Source organism: Salmo salar, chromosome ssa06 (genome assembly GCF_905237065.1).
Source record: "Salmo salar chromosome ssa06, Ssal_v3.1, whole genome shotgun sequence".
Lineage (NCBI taxonomy): Eukaryota > Metazoa > Chordata > Actinopteri > Salmoniformes > Salmonidae > Salmo > Salmo salar.
Window position 1 is genome coordinate 14824582 of NC_059447.1, and position 23158 is coordinate 14847739.

Consider the following 23158-nt stretch of genomic DNA (forward strand, 5'->3'; position numbering starts at 1 on the left):
ACTCGCACTGAAACACACACACTCACACACTCGCACTGAAACACACACTCGCACTGAAACACACATACTCGCATTGAAACACACACCCTCGCACTGAAACACACACACTCGCACTGAAACACACACACTCGCACTGAAACACACACCCTCGCACTGAAACACACACCCTCGCACTGAAACACACACCCTCGCACTGAAACACACACCCTCGCACTGAAACACACACCCTCGCACTGAAACACACACCCTCGCACTGAAACACACACCCTCGCACTGAAACACACACCCTCGCACTGAAACACACACCCTCGCACTGAAACACACACCCTCGCACTGAAACACACACACTCGCACTGAAACACACACCCTCGCACTGAAACACACACACTCGCACTGAAACACACACCCTCGCACTGATACACACACCCTCGCACTGATACACACACCCTCGCACTGATACACACACCCTCGCACTGAAACACACACACACAGTTGTTCATCTGAGAAGGTAGTGTATTCAGGCATACCAAGCTCAGACTGGTATTCAGATCGTAACAAGAGACCCTCAGATAAATATGGAGCCTTTCAACACAACAAACAGGACTGTTATGTATGAATGTATTTTCCATGATGTCATTACACTGTACTGACAGTTATCAAAGTACAATCTCCGTAGCTATGACAACCTCCTACTGGTGATAATGAGATGAAGAATACATTTATGAATACAAGAGGAATGGTGCTTGAAAGTGAATGCATAATGTCGTTGTTTGACTATTGACTCTGTGAAGTCATCTCTTACCATCTCTAGAGGGGCAGTGGGTGGGCACTAGGCTACATGAGCTCTTGTTGTGACTCAGGCCTATGAGTCTGGGCTTCTGTCACCAGTCTGAGTCAAAGCTACATACTTCACCATCTCAGAGAGTCACTCCATCAAACCCCAGCGTCTCAGAGAGTCACTCCATCAAACCCCAGTCTCAGAGAGTCACTACCTCAAAGCCCAGAGTCTCAGAGAGTCACTCCATCAAACCCCAGTCTCAGAGAGCTTCTACCTCAAAGCCCAGAGTCTCAGAGAGCTTCTACCTCAAAGCCCAGAGTCTCAGAGAGCTTCTAGCTCAAAGCCCAGAGTCACTACCTCAAACCCCAGAGTCTCAGAGAGCCACTACCTCAAAGCCCAGAGCCTCAGAGAGTCACTACCTCAAAGCCCAGAGTCACTACCTCAAACCCCAGAGTCTCAGAGAGTCACTACATCAAAGCCCAGAGCCTCAGAGAGTCACTACCTCAAAGCCCAGAGTCTCAGAGAGCTTCTACCTCAAAGCCCAGAGTCTCAGAGAGCTACTACCTCAAAGCCCAGAGTCTCAGAGAGCTACTACCTCAAAGCCCAGAGTCTCAGAGAGCCACTAGCTCAAAGCCCAGAGCCTCAGAGAGTCACTACCTCAAAGCCCAGTCTCAGACAGCTACTACCTCAAAGCCCAGAGTCTCAGAGAGCTACTACCTCAAAGCCCAGAGTCACTACCTCAAAGCCCAGAGTCTCAGAGAGCTACTACCTCAAAGCCCAGAGTCTCAGAGAGCCACTACCTCAAAGCCCAGAGTCTCAGAGAGCTACTACCTCAAAGCCCAGAGTCTCAGAGAGCTTCTACCTCAAAGCCCAGAGTCTCTACCTCAAAGCCCAGAGTCTCAGAGAGCTACGGGTCCTGGTCCAAAGTAGAGCACTATATAAGCCCGGGTGCCATTTCACCTTTCAGACAATAATGCAGCATTATAATAATAATACTTTAGCTAGTAGTTTGGATGAGACGACAACAACCTTAGTAAGTCGAAAATAATAATAAAACAACGTTCTTTTTAGAAGGTGATGCATCACTTTAAAAGGTGGACAGTGTTTGAGAATGCCCAGTAATGTGGTATGGATAGCAGTGGAATACAACATGGAGCACTCTGCTCATACTGTAAAGAAATGACTTAGGTCTTCACCTGTCCTGTTTGTAGTCTTTAAAATCCCAGCCTGGGCAACAGTGACTCAGGTCTGGTTTCAATGACGGACTCTTTAGGCAACCAATCACGAGGCAGACATGCCAGAACGTCATGATTTGAAACCAGAGTTTGAAGGCAAAACCTTTGCTGTGGTTTTAGTGAAGGTAGCTGATGCAAACTAGCCACATGTAAAATGCACTCATTAAAAATAACCTCTGTGATCTCCATCTAGCCAAGCTACTATTTACTACTGTATTCAAGCTGATCGGGTAGTGACGTAGGCAGTGACCTTGTTCCTCTATGCCAGAGTCCATCATTGAAATCAAACCCTAGTCACTGTTGCCTAAGGTGAGGTTTTCAAGACTATGCTGTTCGGGCCTGAAAAAGAGTTGAATTACTTTGATTCTATATTCACTTTGGTGAGACTACAATGACTTTGTACAAGGTGGGTTAGTTATTTCCTGAATTTGAATCTAGAATCAAAGCAATTCAACTCTTTTTCAGGCTCGAACCACAAAAGTATAATAACTTTTATTGTACAGTATGTTTGAGTGCTCCATGTGGCATTCCACTGTAGAGAGGAGAGAGCGAGGGAGAGACTGAGACAGAAAGATCATCGGTGTGAGAGAGATGGAGAGCGAGAGAATGAGTCTGAGAGAAACAGAAAGAGAGAGAGTCGGAGAGCAAGAGGGAGAGAGAGAACGTATGTGAGAGAGACAGAGAGAGAGAGAAAGAGCAAGACAGAGACAAAGTGAGAGAGCCCTCCTATATTAACCTATGCTAGCAGGATGAAGTCAATGATTCACACTCCCTGGCTCAATCCCAAACCAACCCCTAAAGATCTGTTCCAAAAGTTCACTAAGAACTGACTATTCACTAGAGGTCGACGGGTTATGATTTCTCAACACCGATACCGATTAATCAGCCGATTTTTTAACCTGTTAGGGCTAGGGGGCAGTATTGACACGGCTGGATAAAAAACGTACCCGATTTAATCTGGTTACTACTCCTGCCCAGTAACTACAATATGCATATAATTATTGGCTTTGGATAGAAAACACCCTAAAGTTTCTAAAACTGTTTGAATGGTGTCTGTGAGTATAACAGAACTCATACGGCAGGCCAAAACCTGAGAAGATTTCAAGCAGGAAGTGGCCTGTCTGAGAAGTAGTGTTTAATCTTGGCTCTTTTTATTGAAGACTCAGGATCTGTGCAATAACGTGACACTTCCTACGGCTTCCATAGGGTCTCAGAGCCCGGGAAAAAGCTGAACGATATCGAGGCAGGCTCTGGCTGAAACACTTTATCGCTTTTGGCAAGTGGCCACTCAGAGTACTATGGGCTTAGGCGCGTGCCCGCTTCGACCGAATGCTTTCTTTTCCTTTGTCTGTTTACCTAAAAGCAGATTCCCGGTCGGAATATTATCGCTTTTTTATGAGAAAAATGGCATAAAAATTGATTTTAAACAGCGGTTGACATGCTTCGAAGTACGGTAATGGAATATTTAGATTTTTTTTGTCACGAATTGCGCCATGCTCGCCACCCTTATTTACCCTTTAGGATAGTGTCTAGAACGCACGAACAAAACGCCGCTGTTCGGATATAACGATGGATTATTTTGGACCAAACCAACATTTGTTATTGAAGTAGAAGTCCTGGGAGTGCATTCTGACGAAGACAACAAAGGTAATAACATTTTTCTTATAGTAAATCTGACTTTGATGAGTGCTAAACTTGCTGGGTGTCTAAATAGCTAGCCCTGTGATGCTGGGCTATCTACTGAGAAAATTGCAAAATGTGCTTTCACCGAAAAGCTATTTTAAAATCGGACATATCGAGTGCATAGAGGAGTTCTGTATCTATAATTCTTAAAATAATTGTTATGCTTTTTGTGAACGTTTATCGTGAGTAATTTAGTAAATTCACCGGCAGTGTTCGGTGGGAATGCTAGTCACATGCTAGTCACATGCTAATGTAAAAAGCTGTTTTTTGATATAAATATGAACTTGATTGAACAAAACATGCATGTATAACATAATGTCCTAGGGTTGTCATCTGATGAAGATCATCAAAGGTTAGTGCTACATTTAGCTGTGGTTTGGGTTTATGTGACATTATATGCTAGCTTGAAAAATGGTTGTCTGATTATTTCTGGCTGGGTACTCTGCTGACATAATCTAATGTTTTGCTTTCGTTGTAAAGCCTTTTTGAAATCGGACAGTGTGGTTAGATTAACGAGAGTCTTATTTTTAAAATGGTGTAAAATAGTCATATTTTTGAAAAATTGAAGTAATAGCATATCTAAGGTATTTGAATAACGCGCCACAGGATTCAACTGGCTGTTGAGTAGGTGGGACGCAAGCGTCCCACCTAGCCCATAGAGGTTAAAATGTATATATATTATTTGAAATTATGACAATTACAACAATACTGAATGAACAATGAACACTTTTATTTTAACTTAATATAATACAGAAATAAAATATATTTAGTCTCAAATAAATAATGAAACATGCTCAATTTGGTTTAAATAATGCAAAAACACTGTGTTGGAGAAGAAAGTAAAAGTGCAATATGTGCCATGTAAAAAAGCTAACGTTTAAGTTCATTGCTCAGAACATATGAAAGCTGGTGGTTCAATATTCCCAGTAAAGAAATATTAGGTTGCAGTTATTATAGGAATTATGACGCATCAACTATTTCTCTCTATACCATTTGTATTTCATATACCTTTGACTACTGGATGTTCTTATAGGCACTTTAGTACTGCCAGCCTAATCTCAGAAGTTTATAGGCTTGAAGTCATAAACAGCGCTGTGGTCAAGCATTGCTAAGAGCTGCTGGCAAACGCAGTAAAGTTTGAATGAATGCTTACGAGCCTGCTGCTGCCTGCCACCGCTCAGTCAGACTGCTCTATCAAATATCAAATCATAGACTTAATTATAACATAATAACACACAGAAATACGAGCCTTTGGTCATTAATATGGTTAATTCCGGAAACTATAATTTAGAAAACAAAACGTTTATTCTTTCAGTGAAATACGGAACCGTTCTGTATTTTATCGAACGGGTGGCAACCCTAAGTCTAAATATTGCTGTTACATTGCACAACCTTCAATGTTATGTCATAATTACGTAAAATTCTGGCAAATTAGTTCACAACGAGCCAGGCGCCCCAAACTGTTGCATATACCCTGACTCTGCGTGCAATGAACGCAAGAGAAGTGACACAATTTCCCTAATTAATATTGCCTGCTAACATGAATTTATTTTAACTAAATATGCAGGTTTAAAAAATGTTACTTCTGTGTATTGATTTTAAGAAAGGCATTGATTGTTTATGGTTAGATACATTCGTGCAACGATTGTGCTTTTTTCGCGAATGCACCTTTGTTAAATCATCTCTCGTTTGGCGAAGTAGGCTGTGATTCGATGATAAATTAACAGGCACCACATTGATTATATGCAACGCAGGACAAGCTAGTTAAACTAGTAATATCATCAACCATGTGTTGTTAACTAGTGATTATGTGAAGATTGATTTGTTTTTTATAAGATAAGTTTAATGCTAGCTAGCAACTTACCTTGGCTCCTTGCTGCACTCGCGTAACAGGTAGTCAGCCTGCCACGCAGTCTCCTTGTGGAGAGCAATGTAATCGGCCATAATCGGCGTCCAAGAATGCCGATTACAGATTGTTATGAAAACTTGAAATCAACCCTAATTCATCGGCCATGCCGGTCGACCTCTACTATACACATTGAGATGATGACAAAAGTAGCATCCCAACGTTGATATAAAGGCTCCTACAGTGGTTTATATGATCACAAGACAGACCCTTCTGGGACCTACATCATCAATAGCTAGTCATTAGCCCCCTAGGAGCTCTCCTTTAAAGGGAAACTTCACCAGGTTTCTACTTCATATTCATCTGATGACACGGGTGTATGTTTTGTAGTAAAAACGATAGAGGAAGATAAGTGTTTCCAATGACATCATCGGTGTGCATCGTGTGATTTTGACCAATTGTGAGTAGGCGTGATGATGTCATTGGAAACACTTATCTTCCTCTATCCGTTTTACTACAAAACATAGAAACGTGCCACTTTCACATATGTTGATGTTGGGGTGGTGCTGGAGATGAATATGAAGTGTCCCTTTCAGGTTAACAGGATCATACAGATTGACTCACTAGCTAGAAACGTGGTCTCATGATCCAGCCCATGTGTTTTTGTTATTTCACCTTTATTTAACCAGGTAGGCTAGCTGAGAACAAGTTCTCATTTACAACTGCGACCTGGCCAAGATAAAGCAAAGCAGTGCGACACAAACAACACAGAGTTACACATGGAATAAACAAGCGGACAGTCAATAATGCAATAGGAAAAAAACTATGTCTATATACAGTGTGTGCAAATGGCGTGAGGAGGTAAGGCAATAAATAGGCCATAGTAGCGATGGTTTCAACTGGGCAGGGGAAATGACTCTAGCTGACCTATATGAGAAAGGAACTTCTAAAGGTGTGTGTGTGTGTGTTCATACGCATGTACGTGTGTGCTTGCGTATGTGTGTCCATGCAAGCCCCTACGTGCGTGTGTGTGACTGTCATGGTCAGCACAAGGCAGAGAGAGGAGCTGGTGGTTTTTATAGTAAGTGTGCTGCATAGGCCTAGTGTATACAGGTTCCAGCGGCTGGGAACCGGTGCTGTACTCTGGTACAGGGGGATCAGCAGTTGAACTGGTGCTGTACTCTGGTACAGGGGATCAGCAGTTGAACCGGTGCTGTGCTCTGGTACAGGGGGATCGGCAGTTGAACCGGTGCTGTACTCTGGTACAGAGGGAGCAGCAGTTGAACCGGTGCTCTACTCTGGTACAGGGGGATCAGCAGTTGAACCGGTGCTGTACTCTGGTACAGAGGGATCAGCAGTTGAACCGGTGCTGTACTCTGGTACAGAGGGATCAGCAGTTGAACCGGTGCTGTACTCTGGTACAGAGGGATCAGCAGTTGAACCGGTGCTGTACTCTGGTACAGAGGGATCAGCAGTTGAACCGGTGCTGTACTCTGGTACAGAGGGATCAGCAGTTGAACCGATGCTGTACTCTGGTACAGAGGGATCAGCAGTTGAACCGATGCTGTACTCTGGTACAGAGGGATCAGCAGTAAACTGGGCCTCTCTGCTAAACCAACACACACAACATAAACATCCTGATATCCTGGTAGTGGTGGGAGTGAAGGAGTAGGGTGAAGTTGACCACACTGACCACTTCCCTCACTAATGGTTAATGTTAGGGTTGAGGGAGGGGAAGCTGATAATTCTATGCATCTACAATAGCCATCTTTGCTCTATGATGATGCTGAAGCCCCTGATGCCTCGTCATACTGTCAACATGCCCATTGGCATTATAGGCTGTCCACACCAGTAGCTGACACAGAGCCAGCCACACACACACACTATCCCACCCACCCGGGCCGTGTGTCTGTGTGCGTGGTACCCCCCCCCCCACACACGTCACTTCCTGTCAGGCTCATTGGGAGCTCTGCTGGCTTCCTGTTGTGGCCGTTTCTCACAGCTCTAAGGCAGAGAGAAAGCGCAGACTGAGCGACAGTCAGCCAACGCCCTGACTGTGGGAAAGGTGAAGTGCACCCCAACACAACCTCCTCATCCTTCATGACCCCAGTCCTCCACCCTCCACTCAGAGGAGCAGGACCTCTTGTTTTCCACTATCCACACTTACAACTGACGTAGGATCAACAAATGTGTTGTGTACTGTTTGCTAGTATAATGGAACATAGGCTGAGATGCATCATCTCCAGACTATAGTCATTAGTCAGACTGACCCCAAAGCCAACCAACGATGCTTCACACAGCTGTCTGAGACAGCATCATCACATAGCTTCCATCTCTAACATTGTTCCTATGGTCTCTCTTTCACACACACAGAGACATACGGAGAGACAGAGAGACACACGGAGACACACACACACAGAGACACACACACAGAGACACACGGAGAGACAGAGAGACACACGGAGAGACAGAGAGACACACACACAGAGACACACGGAGACACACACACAGAGACACACACACAGAGACACACGGAGAGACAGAGAGACACACGGAGAGACAGAGAGACACACGGAGAGACAGAGAGACACACACACAGAGACACACACACAGAGACACACACACAGAGACACACGGAGAGACAGAGAGACACACGGAGAGACAGAGAGACACACGGAGAGACAGAGAGACACACACACAGAGACACACGGAGACACACACACAGAGACACACACACAGAGACACACGGAGAGACAGAGAGACACACACACAGAGACACACGGAGACACACACACAGAGACACACACACAGAGACACACGGAGACACACACACAGAGACACACACACAGAGACACACACACAGAGACACACGGAGAGACAGAGAGACACACGGAGAGACAGAGAGACACACGGAGAGACAGAGAGACACACGGAGACACACACAGAGTAATCTATTATTCCAGTCACATTACCGAGCACACAATAGAGATCCCATCAGTGAATACTGTGGGTAGGCACTCTAGCATGTACAGCTCTATATGTAATGGATCAAAAAACATCCTTTCACTTTAATCTTCCTCTCCCACAGCCCAAACAAATCAAGTTCCTAAAATTACACAACCAAAGCATGGCCAGCCTTGCCACGACATTTGAATGGCACATTTTCTTGAAATGCTTCGCTACAGAGGTCACAACAAAACTGACTGTTAGCAGCAGCACTGCAGCCTTTACAGGCTGTAACACAGGGCCCCCATCAACAGCACTGATCAGTGACTTCTGCTGTTATGACAAACAAACCTGTTGCTACCTGTTCTAGAACTGTAGAAGACAAGGAGAGAGAGAGAGAAGAAGAAGGAAAGAGATGGTTTGGTTCCGTTGAGCCCGCCTGCGTCCAATGTGACTGCCAGAGAGAAAGGGGCCACTCATGGGGAGATGTTATCAGCACAGTAACCAGACCTTGAGACAGAGTCCAAATGGTACCCGATGCCCTATTTAGTTCACTCACAAAACTAATATTAGACAGCAAGGCTCTTGATCCGGAGGGGATTCTATGCTCTTACCAAGAGGAGTTTGACTGCAAGAAGCTAACCACTTAGCTAGATAACTAGCTACTAAGTTAGCAAACCAAATGCACAACTGCAGAGCATTTAGCACATTTTAGACAGTTAACTTAATAGTTATAAGATATCTAGCTGGCAAACATTTAGTTGTGAATTCCATACTGTAACTAAATCACCTGGCGTGTGGCACACTGTCAGTCAGAGGGGTTCAGTCAGTCAGTCAGAGGGGTTCAGTCAGTCAGTCAGAGGGGTTCAGTCAGTCAGTCAGAGGGGTTCAGTCAGTCAGTCAGAGGGGTTCAGTCAGTCAGTCAGAGGGGTTCAGTCAGTCAGTCAGAGGGGTTCAGTCAGTCAGTCAGAGGGGTTCAGTCAGTCAGAGGGGTTCAGTCAGTCAGTCAGAGGGGTTCAGTCAGTCAGAGGGGTTCAGTCAGTCAGTCAGAGGGGTTCAGTCAGTCAGTCAGAGGGGTTCACAGTAGAGGTCGACCGATTAATCGGCATGGCCAATTAATTTCGGCCGATTTAAAGTTTTCGTAACAATCGATAATCTGCCTTTTTGGATGCCGATTATGGCCGATTACATGGCAATCCACGAGGAGACTGCGTGGCAGGCTGACCACCTGTTACGCGAGTGCAGCATCAAAAGGACCTTGTGGCTGCAAGGAGCCAAGGATAAGTTGCTAGCTAGCATTTAACTTATCTTGTAAAAAAATAAAATATCAATCTTAACATAATCACTAGTTAACTACACATGGTTGATGATATTACTAGGTTAACCAGCTTGTCCTGCGTTGCATATAATCAATGCGGTGCCTGTTAATTTATCATCAAATCACAGCCTACTTCAACTTCACCAAACGGGTGATGATTTAACAAAAGCGCATTGCCGAAAAAAGCACAATCGTTGCAATAATGTATCTAACCATAAACATCAATGCCTTTCTTAAAATCAATACACAACTATATATTTTTGAAACCTGTATATGTAGTTAAAAGAAATTCATGTTAGCAGGCAATATTAACTAAGGAAATGGTGTCACTTCTCTTGTGTTCAGTGCAAGCAGAGTCAGGGTATATGCAGCAGTTTGGGCCGCCTGGCTCGTTGCCAACTGTTGAAAGGCCATTTATTCCTAACAAAGACCATCATTAATTTGCCAGAATTTTACATAATACTGACATAACATTGAAGGTTGTGCAATGTAACAGCAATATTTAGACTTAGGGATGCCACCCGTTCGATAAAATACGGAACTGTTCCATATTTCACTGAAAGAATAAACGTTTGGTTTTCAAAATTATAGTTTCCAGATTCGACCATTTTAATGACCAAAGGCTCGTATTTCTGTGTGTTATTATATTATAATTAAGTGTATGATTTAATATTTGATAGAGCAGTCTGACATAGTGATGGTAGGCAGCAGCAGGCTCATAAGCATTCATTCAAACAGCAACTCTTAGCAATGCTTGAGTCACAGCGCTGTTTATGACTTCAAGCCTATCAACTCCTGAGATTAGGCTGGCAGTACTAAAACGCCCATAAGAACATCCAATAGTCAAATGTATATGAAAAACAAATCGTATAGAGAGAAATAGTCCTATAATTCCTAATAATAACTACAACCTAAAACTTCTTACCTGGGAATATTGAAGACTCACATTAAAAAGAACCACCAGCTTTCATATGTTCCCATGTTCTGAGCAAGGAACTTAAACATTAGCTTTCTTACATGGCACATATTGCACTTTTACTTTCTTCTCCAACACTGTGTTTTTGCATTATTTAAACCAATTTCAACATGTTTCATTATTTATTTGAGACTAAATTGATTTAATTTAGGTATTATAATACGTTTTTTAAAAAGTGTTCATTGTTCATTTAGTACTGTTGTAATTGCCATTTATTACAAATATATATTAAAAAAATTGGCCAATTAATCGGTATCGGCTTTTTTGGTCGTCCAATATTTTTGGGGTCCTCCAATAATTGGTATCATTATCGGTCGACCTCTAGTTCAGTTTCTCTAACAGGATTAACAAGGATGTGACGTGGGCTAAAACTGCGAATTAAAACTACCCACAGTCTCACCAAACCATAGATGAAAAGAACATTAAACAATACAGGCAACATGAAGGCCTACTCTTTCCACTACAGACATCAAAGGCGACAGGGTCTTTTATAGGAAAATGACACATTTAAATGGTTATGACTAATGGAAATTGTTAGCCTAATAAGAGGGGGGATCTTGCTTAAAGAAAGAAGTATTGACTGAAATTACACCCAAAGAACAATATATATATATTGTTATATTTATTTATTAGTAATGGCATTTAATGGAGCTGTTTTGTTATTACCCAGGTGGAATAATCCTAACTCCTCTTGTGTAATTAGTAAAACTACCCAACTCCATTACAAAGCAATTACTATGACAACAAAAAACATGAACGCAATATTGTTACTACAGTACTGAGCATTATTACACAGATATAAGATCACTTTAGGCTCTTGCTAAGTGTTACTGAATGTGCCAACTGCCTACTTTGGTGATGAAACTGCAAGGCTGCAGTCAAACACCTGTTGCTAGTGAACAGACCCTTATAGTGGTTAAATCACTGTAAAGTGACACTAAACACAAAGACCCAACAGTTGAACAACAAGATCCTGTTCAACCAGAATAATACATCAAATGTGCTGGTAACCTATAGATTCACAACGCATGATTTGTTTTACAATGCATCCCTACAACTAATGTTACAATGTGTCAAGCATGGAAATAGGCCTACATTTCTTATTCAAGAAAAATGAGGCTGTCCCTCTACTATTATTGTACTAATACATCGAAGGCCTCTAAATTAAATAATACATAGCCAATAAATAACCTCAAAATAACAAATGTGTGCGACAACGGATATAATAAACGGAATCCTGCAGAAATCTATTGACAATTTATATGATCATAACTCCAACAACTTTCCTTAGAATAGTAAGCTGCATGGAATCTGTTTTCAGGACTATGTAAATCAGTGGCATTCTGGGTGGAATTGTTTCTTAGTCAACTTAGTAAGTAAACATTGTAAGCAAGGCCATCCCATCGCCGACTCGGAGTAGAAGACATTTTGTGGGCGAGTTCTCACGCTCACCACCAAAGCTCATTACAGACTAAACTTCAGCTCTCTGAATCCTTTCGTAAAACACAGAATTGAATCGGCTATCTATTGACAACAAGTGAGCAAACTTTGCGGATACATTTCAGATCAGAATAATATTTTTCTCACGATCTAGTATAACTTACCGACTCCGTCTTCCGATTTGAGAACCATTTTTCGGGCTAGTGGGCTATTCCAAATGAGTGGGTGCTTCAAAGTTTTCACCGCTCACCTTGCGCATACGAAACCAATGCTATTTAAACTGTTAATTGAATAACTTTTACTATTATGTACTGGAATCACGTCTATAAAACACGGTACGTGATGGGTTGTATTCAAAGGAAGGGAGTTAGCAGTTGAAGGGAGTGGTTTCGAGTACTTTGACAAGCCAATCTGTGTCTGCGCAGCAGTGACTCTATTCGGGAAGAGGCGCGGCAAATGGCACGCACGTCCAGTATTTGCGTACTGCGCAGTATCATCACAGAGCTTCTGAACCCAGGAAACGCTTGTGAAACACACCAAGCCGACCAGCCCGAGTTTTGGGCTTTGACAAGTCAATGAGAGAAGGGACAAATTCTTCCTTAGTTATTAATTTTCTCGCAATCTAAAGGCCCAACCTAGATGCGAGCCAATATATTAAGTAGTTGAACATGCTATTACTCCAACCTCGTGAAATTGACATACTGACACGTTTTAATTTTTGGCAAAAACAACTTTATATCGAAGGACTGCCAATGAGTTGACGCCCCGCACATGCGCTGTTTGGCGTTAGACGACGTACTGTCTTTGGTATAATATGGCTCGCCAGCTTGTAGTCCTAAAAGCCGGAAATTAGATAGATACCTCTGTTTCGTTCAGACACCCCTAAGGGAAAATTGAATGGGGAAAGAATCGTTTTTGGGGGGATAAACGCGGAAAATAAGGTCTGAGGTTAACACAGGCTGAGGAGATCTTATAAGTTTTGTTTTATGAGATAATATTAGTCAGTTAACATTAACTTTATGAATTATGAAGCCTTTGTGTGCTTTTTTTATTACATAAATGTGTCAAAATTCACATAAAGTGACTTTAGCTGATGAAGATTATCTCATTAGTGATAAGGGTAGGCAACAGCACGTCTGCCATGTTGATCCTCAACACTGGGACCCCTCAGGGGTGTGTACTTAGTCTCCTGAGGGGGAAAATGTGTTGTCGTGCCCTCTTCACGACTGGGCACGACAACACATTTTCCCCCTCAGTAGACCGAAAAGATTTGGCATGGGTCCCCAGATCCTCAAAAAGTTCTACAGCTGCACCATCGAGAGCATCCTGACCGGCTGCATCACTACCGGGTATGGTAACTGCTCGGCATCTGACCGTAAGGTACTACAAGGGTAGTGCGTACGGCCCAGTACATCACTGGGGCCAAGCTTTCTGCCATCCAGGATCTACCCCCAAGCCATAAGACTGCTGAACAATTAATCAAATGCCACCGAACTATTTACATTTACCCCCCCATTTGTTTTTTACACTGCTGCTACTCGCTGTTTATTATCTATGCATAGTCACCTCACCCCTACCTATATGTACAAATTACCTCAACTAACCTGTACCCCCGCACACTGACTCAGTACCAGTACCCCCTGTACATGGCCTCATTATTGTTATTTTATTGTGTTTTTATTATTTTTTACTTTAGTTTATTTGCAGGGAAAGAGATTACCAATGTACTGCACTATCTGTGTGTCAATCTGTGCAATATTGCTGCCTTCAACACTCCACCACATCCGTCAGACTCAAATCAGAGATGTGTGTGTGTGTGTGTGTGTGTGTGTGTGTGTGTGTGTGTGTGTGTGTGTGTGTGTGTGTGTGTGTGTGGTCACATAGGCCTACTTCAGAATTCAGAATACTGCAACTCTACCTCAGAATCCAATCAGACAATAAACAGGAACACAAACTATCTGGGACTTGAATGGAATGTAAAGAAATTACTTTTTCATTGTTAGTCTACTGATAATGTAGGCAGTATTATGCCAAAGAGAGATACAGTATATAGTATTTAAAGTTATTTATTAGTTAAATTAGTAAATTAAACTAGTCAATTCAATAGGTTAATGAGCACAGACACAGAAACCGTCCCAAAATTGTCAGACTCCAGCGTGATAAAATGCCCGGGCCAGTCCGCCCCTGCCCTAGGCCCTATACTGTCATTCACATCTCATCATAGGTTCACTGACAGTCAGCCAATACTGTAGGCGTATTACTCTTACAAACTGGTTGTGCCATAACACAGTTCAGTTGCACAACACATTCTACAACATTAATGCAACTTTTTGTAACACTTGGGTGTAATTCTTTACTCCTGTATATACATATATGGTATGAGCCTTCATAATGCCTTTATAACATGTTGTATCTATCTACACTGCACTGGCTGTTATTTATTTTATTTATTTATTTAACCTTTATTTAACTAGGCAAGTCAGTTAAGAACAAATTCTTATTTACAATGACGGCCTACCCCGGCCAAACCCTAACCCGGCCAAACCCTAACGCTGGCCCAATTGTGCGCCGCCCTATGGAACTCCCAATCACGGCCAGTTGTGATGCAGCCTGGAATCGATCCAGGGTCTATAGTGACACCTCTAGCACTGAGATGCAGTGCCTTAGACCGCTGCACCACTCGGGAGCCCAAATGACTTTGATAAAGGGGTCATACATGCTTATTACAAGTCTTACAATGCATTAAACCTGTTTCCTACTGTTACTCAACTGGTCTTGTAGCAATATTGGTAAGAAGAAGTCATCTCTGTGGCAGCTGTTTCTCTGTAGCTCTACAGAGGTTTACTGGGCTTGGAGCAGTCAGCTGACATCTTCATTAAACATCAATACTATACTGTGGTAATTCTGGTAAAGATGAGCATGACTTCTGTCACAACACCAGCACGTCTACGGCACTGCAGTTAGTGAGTCAGATATGGTATGAGCATGTCCTGGCCTGTTTAAACACTAAGCCCAAGAGGAGGAATGCTGTTTGAGCAGTCTTGGGAGGCAGGAAGTGGGAGAGAGGGAATGACAGGTAGACTCTCTTCCAATTTGTCTTCTTGCCTCCTTCTTAAACCACATTGGAGGAAAAGATCAAAGGTCCCTCCCCTCGGACCTTCTCCTCCAATGCGACGTAAGGAGAGGATGCAAGGAGTCAATGGAAGACAAATTGGGAAAGAGCCGTCTACTTTCTCCTTATTCCCTCTCTCTGGTCTGACCAACTGGGAGAGGTGGTGTGAAGAAGATGTTGGTCCCATCCTGAAACAACCCCTAGACACTGGTGGAGATGTGGATTTCTTTAAATGGAACCTTTATTTAGCTAGGAAAGTCTGTTAAAAACAAATTGTTATTTACAATGACGGCCTACATCGGTCAAACCCGGACATCGCTGAGCCAATTGTGCGCCGCCCTATGGGACTCCCAATCACGGCCGGTTGTGATACAGGCTGGATTCGAACCAGGGTGTCTGTAGTGATGCCTCTAGCAGTGAGATGCAGTGCCTTAGACCGCTGCGCCACTCAGCAGCCGTGAAAGGTCTAGTTCTACTACATGACTCAGAGCAGGCCCACAAGGTCTAGTTCTACTACATGGCTCAGAGCAGGCCTACAACGTCTAGTTCTACTACATGGCTCAGAGCAGGCCTACAACGTCTAGTTCTACTACATGGCTCAGAGCAGGCCTACAAGGTCTAGTTCTACTACATGACTCAGAGCAGGCCTACAAGGTCTAGTTCTACTACATGACTCAGAGCAGGCCTACAACGTCTAGTTCTACTACATGGCTCAGAGCAGGCCTACAACGTCTAGTTCTACTACATGGCTCAGAGCAGGCCTACAAGGTCTAGTTCTACTACATGACTCAGAGCAGGCCTACAAGGTCTAGTTCTACTACATGACTCAGAGCAGGCCTACAAGGTCTAGTTCTACTACATGACTCAGAGCAGGCCTACAAGGTCTAGTTCTACTACATGGCTCAGAGCAGGCCTACAAGGTCTAGTTCTACTACATGACTCAGAGCAGGCCTACAAGGTCTAGTTCTACTACATGACTCAGAGCAGGCCTACAAGGTCTAGTTCTACTACATGACTCAGAGCAGGCCTACAAGGTCTAGTTCTACTACATGACTCAGAGCAGGCCTACAAGGTCTAGTTCTACTACATGACTCAGAGCAGGCCTACAAGGTCTAGTTCTACTACATGACTCAGAGCAGGCCTACAAGGTCTAGTTCTACTACATGACTCAGAGCAGGCCTACAAGGTCTAGCTCTACTACATGACTCAGAGCAGGCCTACAAGGTCTAGTTCTACTACATGACTCAGAGCAGGCCCACAAGGTCTAGTTCTACTACATGACTCAGAGCAGGCCCACAAGGTCTAGTTCTACTACATGACTCAGAGCAGGCCCACAAGGTCTAGTTCTACTACATGACTCAGAGCAGGCCTACAAGGTCTAGTTCTACTACATGACTCAGAGCAGGCCTACAAGGTCTAGTTCTACTACATGACTCAGAGCAGGCCTACAAGGTCTAGTTCTACTACATGACTCAGAGCAGGCCTACAAGCCATACAGTAAATGTACCACCAAGTCTATGAGAGGACTAGGCAGAGCTACTACCACACGGCGTGTATTGGTCTGATCCTTTCACATCTACAGACGTGTCTATGGGCCCTAGGCCCGGGGCTAGGCCATTTTCTCTTCAGCATCTCCGTTTGAGAATAAGTCTACATGAGAGAGGGACCACTCATGTGCCACACTCTAGAATTAAACAGATATTGACTTCCACCTAAAACAAAACATAATTTTCTAGTATGACTTTACTTGTAAATGACTTGTGAAGCATTTAGCAATGCTATAAAGCATTTTGAAGTTGTTGTTCATTTAAAGTCCAAATACCACCTTTGTCCCATGTTGGTCACCACTAAGCCACAGTATGAGAATCCTCCTTTGGGGGATATTCACTGAACGCCCCTGTTGTGCTCCTAAATGCCAACTTGAGATAGACATGATGACAATGTACTACTCTGTGTGTGGTTGTTGACCGGTTCCAACAATGGTCCAATTCACTGTAAGCAGTTCACCCTCAAGCTCTGCATAAACCCAAAGACAAGTGATAGGAAAAGAGCCCTTACCTTATTCATACCAAAATGCACTAGGATTCTGACATTCTTAACCGTAGGCAAAACTGCAAATATGTTGCACTCATACTCATCCTCTCCTTGATCCACATTAACAGATGCAAAGAGGATGCTTCAGTAAATCTGATGTAAACTGGATGTTTATGTAAATATTATGTAAATGTCACAGTTGCTGATAGAGTGTAAAGAAAGGTCTTTGTTTTAGGACATTAAATCATGCGGCTGCTTACTGGTCTAAATTAGCAGGAAATAATTCCATTACTGAAAAGGGCAAATTCAATTCTGTTCTCTCAATGATGTACAACTGTAAAGCATCTTTGTCTACCAACATTTTCAAAAGTATCTTAATGACGTTTTCTGGTTGAAAACTAGTTGAGAAGACATCATATAACCAAATTACAACCAACTAGTAACAACATATTTATCATGGGAAGATAAACACGTCATGGGACATACGTCATTTTGGTTGTTACCTGGTCAGATTACATCCAAAGAAATATACATTTTTCTGGAAAAAAAGGGTAAAAAGTCATGAATAAAGCTTCCTTATAAAATCAGGGTACTGTAGACTACAACCTGACCACGGTGTTATAAAACCAGTGTACTGTAGACTACAACCTGACCACGGTGTTATAAAACCAGTGTACTGTAGACGACAACCTGACCATGGTGTTATAAAACCAGTGTACTGTAGACTACAAGCTGACCACGGTGTTATAAAACCAGTGTACTGTAGACTACAACCTGACCATGGTGTTATAAAACCAGTGTACTGTAGACGACAACCTGACCATAGTGTTATAAAACCAGTGTACTGTAGACTACAACCTGGCCACGGTGTTATAAAACCAGTGTACTGTAGACTACAACCTGACCATGGTATTATAAAACCAGTGTACTGTAGACGACAACCTGACCATAGTGTTATAAAACCAGTGTACTCTATACTACAACCTGACCATGGTGTTATAAAACCAGTTTACTGTAGACTACAAGCTTCCCTGTGGCTCAGTTGGTAGAGCATGGTGTGTGCAACGCCAGGGTTGTGGGTTTGATTCCCACGGGGGGCCAGTACAAAAAAAAAAATATGCATGAAATGGTATGAAATGTATGCATTCACTACTGTAAGTCGCCCTGGATAAGAGCATCTGCTAAATGACTAAAATGTAAATGTAAAATGTACAACCTGACCATGGTGTTATAAAACCAGTGTACTGTAGACTACAACCTGACCACGGTGTTATAAAACCAGTGTACTGTAGACTACAACCTGACCACGGTGTTATAAAACCAGTGTACTGTAGACTACAACCTGAACATGGTGTTATAAAACCAGTGTACTGTAGACTACAACCTGACCATGGTGTTATAAAACCAGTGTACTGTAGACTACAACCTGAACATGGTGTTATGTGCATCTGAAAGCCAGGGATTTCTCAATACAGGGTCCATCTCAAATGTATGTACAGTTGAAGTCGGATGTTCACATACAGGTTGGAGTCATTAAAACTCGTTTTTCAACCACTCCACAAATGTCTTATTAACAAACTATAGTTTTGGTCGGTTAGGACATCTACTTTGTGCATGACACAAGTAATTTTTCCAACAATTGTTTACAGATTATTTCACTTAAAATTCACTGTGTCACAATTCCAGTGGGTCAGAAGTTTACATACACTAAGTTGACTGTGCCTTTAAACAGCTTGGAAAATTCCAGAAAATGATGTCATGGCTTTAGAAGCTTCTGATGGGCTAATTGACATCATTTGAGTCAATTGGGGGTGTACCTGTGGATGTATTTCAAGGCCTACCTTCAGACTCAGTGCCTCTTTGCTTGACATCATGGGAAAATCAAAAGAAGTCAGCCAAGACCTCAGAAAAACATTTGTAGGCCTCCACGAGCCTGGTTCATCCTTGGGAGCAATTTCCAAATGCCTGAAGGTACCACGTTCATCTGTACAAACAATAGTATGCAAGTATAAACACCATGGGACCACGCAGCCGTCATACCGCTCAGGAAGGAGACGCGTTCTGTCTCCTAGAGATGAATGTACTTTGGTGCGAAAAGTGCAAACCAATCCCAGAACAACAGCAAAGGACCTTGTGAAGATGCTGGAGAAAACAGGTACAAAAATATCTATATCCACAGTAAAACGAGTCCTATATCGACATAACCTGAAAGGCCGCTCAGCAAGGAAGAAGCCACTGCTCCAAAACCGCCATAAAAAAGCCAGACTACGGTTTGCAACTGTACATGGGGACAAAGATTGTACTTTTTGGAGAAATGTCCTCTGGTCTGATGAAACAGAAATAGTACCGTTTGGCCATAATGACCATAGTTATGTTTGGAGGAAAAAGGGGGAGGCTTGCAAGCCAAAGAACACCATTCCAACCGGGAAGCACGGGGGTGGCAACATCATGCTGTGGGGGTGCTTTGCTGCAGGAGGGACTGGTGCACTTCACAAAATAGATGGCATCATGGGGAGGAAAATGATGTGGATATATTGAAGCAACATCTCAAGACATCCGTCAGGAAGTTAATTAAAGCTTGGTCGCAAATGGGTCTTCCAAATGGACAATGACCCCAAGCATACTTCCAAAGTTGTAGCAAAATGGCTTAAGGTCAACAAAGTCAAGGTATTGGAGTAGCCATCAAAAAGCCCTGACCTCAATCCCATAGAAAATTTGTGGGCAGAACTGAAAAAGCGTGTGCGAGCAAGGAGGCCTACACACCTGACTCAGTTACACCAGGTCTGTCAGGAGGAATGGGCCAAAATTCACCCAACTTATTGTGGGGAGCTTGTGGAAGGCTACCCAAAACGTTTGACCCAAGTTAAACAATTTAAAGGCAATGATACAAAATACTAATTGAGTGTATGTAAACTTATGACCCACTGGGAATGTGATGAAAGAAATAAAAGCTGAAATAAATCACTCTACTATTATTCTGACATTTCACATTCTTAAAATAAAGTGGTGAACCTAACTGACCTAAGACAGGGAATTGTTACTGGGATTAAATATCAGGAATTGTGAAAAGCTGAGTTTAAATGTATTTGGCTAAGGTGTATGTAAACTTCCGACTTCAACTGTATGTCACATAGGCCTACTGTCACATAGATCTAATCAGAAACCACTGACCAAGTCATGACTGATGAGCTAACATTATCTTCATTAAAGACGTGCCAGATCATTAGTTGATTATGGCAGTCAGTGTGTTCAAGTTCACTCTATAAAGACTAACACTGTTACACTGAACAAAGGAAAACTCCACTGTCACGGCTGTCGTAGGAAGGAGTAGACCAAAGTGCAGCGTGTGTGTCGTTCCACATTTTATTTATACTGTGGAACTATGCAATACATATAAATAAACTGACTAACAAACCGTGACGCAGCGTTAACAAACACGTACTCAAAACAATCTCCCACAAACCCAGGTGGGACAAACACCAACTTAAATATGACCTCCAATTAGAGACAACGATGACCAGCTGCCTCTAATTGGAGATCATCTCAAACAAAGCCCAACATAGAAATACAAAAACTTGAGCAACCCAACATATAAATAATTAAACTAGGAAACCCCCCTGTCACGCCCTGACCTACTCTACCATAGAAAATAACAGCTTTCTAAGGTCAGGATGTGACATTCACAAACACTATAAAGACTAACACTGTTACACTGAGCAAAGGAAAACTTCACAAACACTATAAAGACTAACACTGTTACACTGAACAAAGGAAAACTTCAAACACATTCAACTTTCACACTGTTTCACTCTAGTTTGTTTTCACAACTGGACAGATGGAAGCACGGCTATTTGTTGAATGTTATTTTTCCTTGTATTGTTCCAACATCAAGGCCTTGTCTGCTGGTATGCTGTTGTGTGTGTGTGTGTGTGTGTGTGTGTGTGTGTGTGTGTGTGTTGCATCCTGGTATTCTTGGAATGTGACAGTAGATGTTGGCCAGTAAAGTTATTAAATATTTGGGAAGAATTTCTGAAGGCTCATATCTACTAAAGTTCTAGACATAATGTATAGTGTTCTGTAGCTAAACAGCTGGATTTAAAAACACAGAAAAGACAGGGTAAAACATTTAAACACAGCCCTATACACAACAACAGTGGACAACTCCCAGAGATACACATTCACTTGGACATAGGCTACTACTGCACATTAGCCTCATCAATACAGACAGTGTTACACACATTCACAATATCACATTAGCCTCATCAATACAGACAGTGTTACACACATTCACAATATCACATTAGCCTCATCAATACAAACAGTGTTACACACACTCAAAATATCACATTAGTCTCAACAATACAGACAGTGTAACACACATTCACAATATCACATTAGCCTCATCAATACAGACAGTGTTACACACACTCACAATATCACATTAGCCTCATCAATACAGACAGTGTAACACACATTCACAATATCACATTGTGAAAACGCATTTGAGGATGAAATGTGTATCAGGCCAGTGGATTACAGGGCTTAGTGTAACTAAGGGGGCTGAGCCAACATGCAGGCCATTATTCTCATGTTAGACTAGAGAGAGGCACCGCGCAGGCCATTATTCTCATGTTAGACTAGAGAGAGGCACCGTGCAGGCCATTGTTCTCATGTTAGACTAGAGAGAGGCACCGTGCAGGCCATTGTTCTCATGTTAGACTAGAGAGAGGCACCGTGCAGGCCATAGAGAGAGGCACCGCACAGGCCATTATTCTCATGTTAGACTAGAGAGAGGCACCGCGCAGGCCATTATTCTCATGTTAGACAAGAGAGAGGCACCGCGCAGGCCATTATTCTCATGTTAGACTAGAGAGAGGCACCGCGCAGGCCATTATTCTCATGTTAGACTAGAGAGAGGCACCGCGCAGGCCATTATTCTCATGTTAGACTAGAGAGAGGCACCGCGCAGGCCATTATTCTCATGTTAGACTAGAGAGAGCCACCGTGCAGGCCATTATTCTCATGTTAGACAAGAGAGAGGCACCGCACAGGCCATTATTCTCATGTTAGACAAGAGAGAGGCACCGCGCAGGCCATTATTCTCATGTTAGACTAGAGAGAGGCACCGCGCAGGCCATTATTCTCATGTTAGACTAGAGAGAGGCACCGCGCAGGCCATTATTCTCATGTTAGACTAGAGAGAGGCACCGCGCAGGCCATTATTCTCATGTTAGACAAGAGAGAGGCACCGCGCAGGCCATTATTCTCATGTTAGACAAGAGAGAGGCACCGCGCAGGCCATTATTCTCATGTTAGACTAGAGAGAGGCACCGCGCAGGCCATTATTCTCATGTTAGACTAGAGAGAGGCACCGTGCAGGTCTGTCTTAACTCCTAATATTACAGGCCTCATAAGCCTGCCCTGTCTGAGCGATCTCCGTCTGTGTGGACATACAGTGCTCACTGACTAACTGAGCATCATGAGAAAACCCACATCACATCGTACGTGTATGGATGCTCGAGGAAGAAAGGGAATGAACCCAAACCTCTCCTTGAGTACCCCCATTGTCCTCAGCTAGTCCCACTGTACAAGCACACCTGATTCAACTGGTAAAAACATCATCAGCCCTTTATCTGGTCAGAACAAGCAGACCTATATTTAACTAATTAAAAAATCATTATGCCCTGTATGACTTGATTCAGGTGTGATTGTACTGGAGGTGTCATGCCCATAGTGAGACAGGCCTCAGGACTCAACACCCTGGCTTCAACGTTTACAATATGTCCAGCA

At 42.9% G+C, this 23158-nt stretch overlaps 1 protein-coding gene across 3 annotated transcripts in view; it reads right to left on the bottom strand.

Moving 5' to 3' along the window:
• cyth1a (cytohesin 1a) overlaps positions 1 to 23158 on the bottom strand; it is a 107552-nt gene that overhangs the window by 56549 nt on the left and 27845 nt on the right. Inside the window, exon 1 of one of the 3 annotated variants that reach the window (XM_045719828.1) lies at positions 12387 to 12682. The exons of the other annotated variants lie outside the window; for them this stretch is intronic. Within the exon in view, the coding sequence (XP_045575784.1) occupies positions 12387 to 12414 (28 nt within the window). The 5' untranslated portion in view covers positions 12415 to 12682. Of the gene's footprint in view, positions 1 to 12386; positions 12683 to 23158 lie in introns of those variants that run through there. 3 annotated transcript variants of the gene reach the window in all.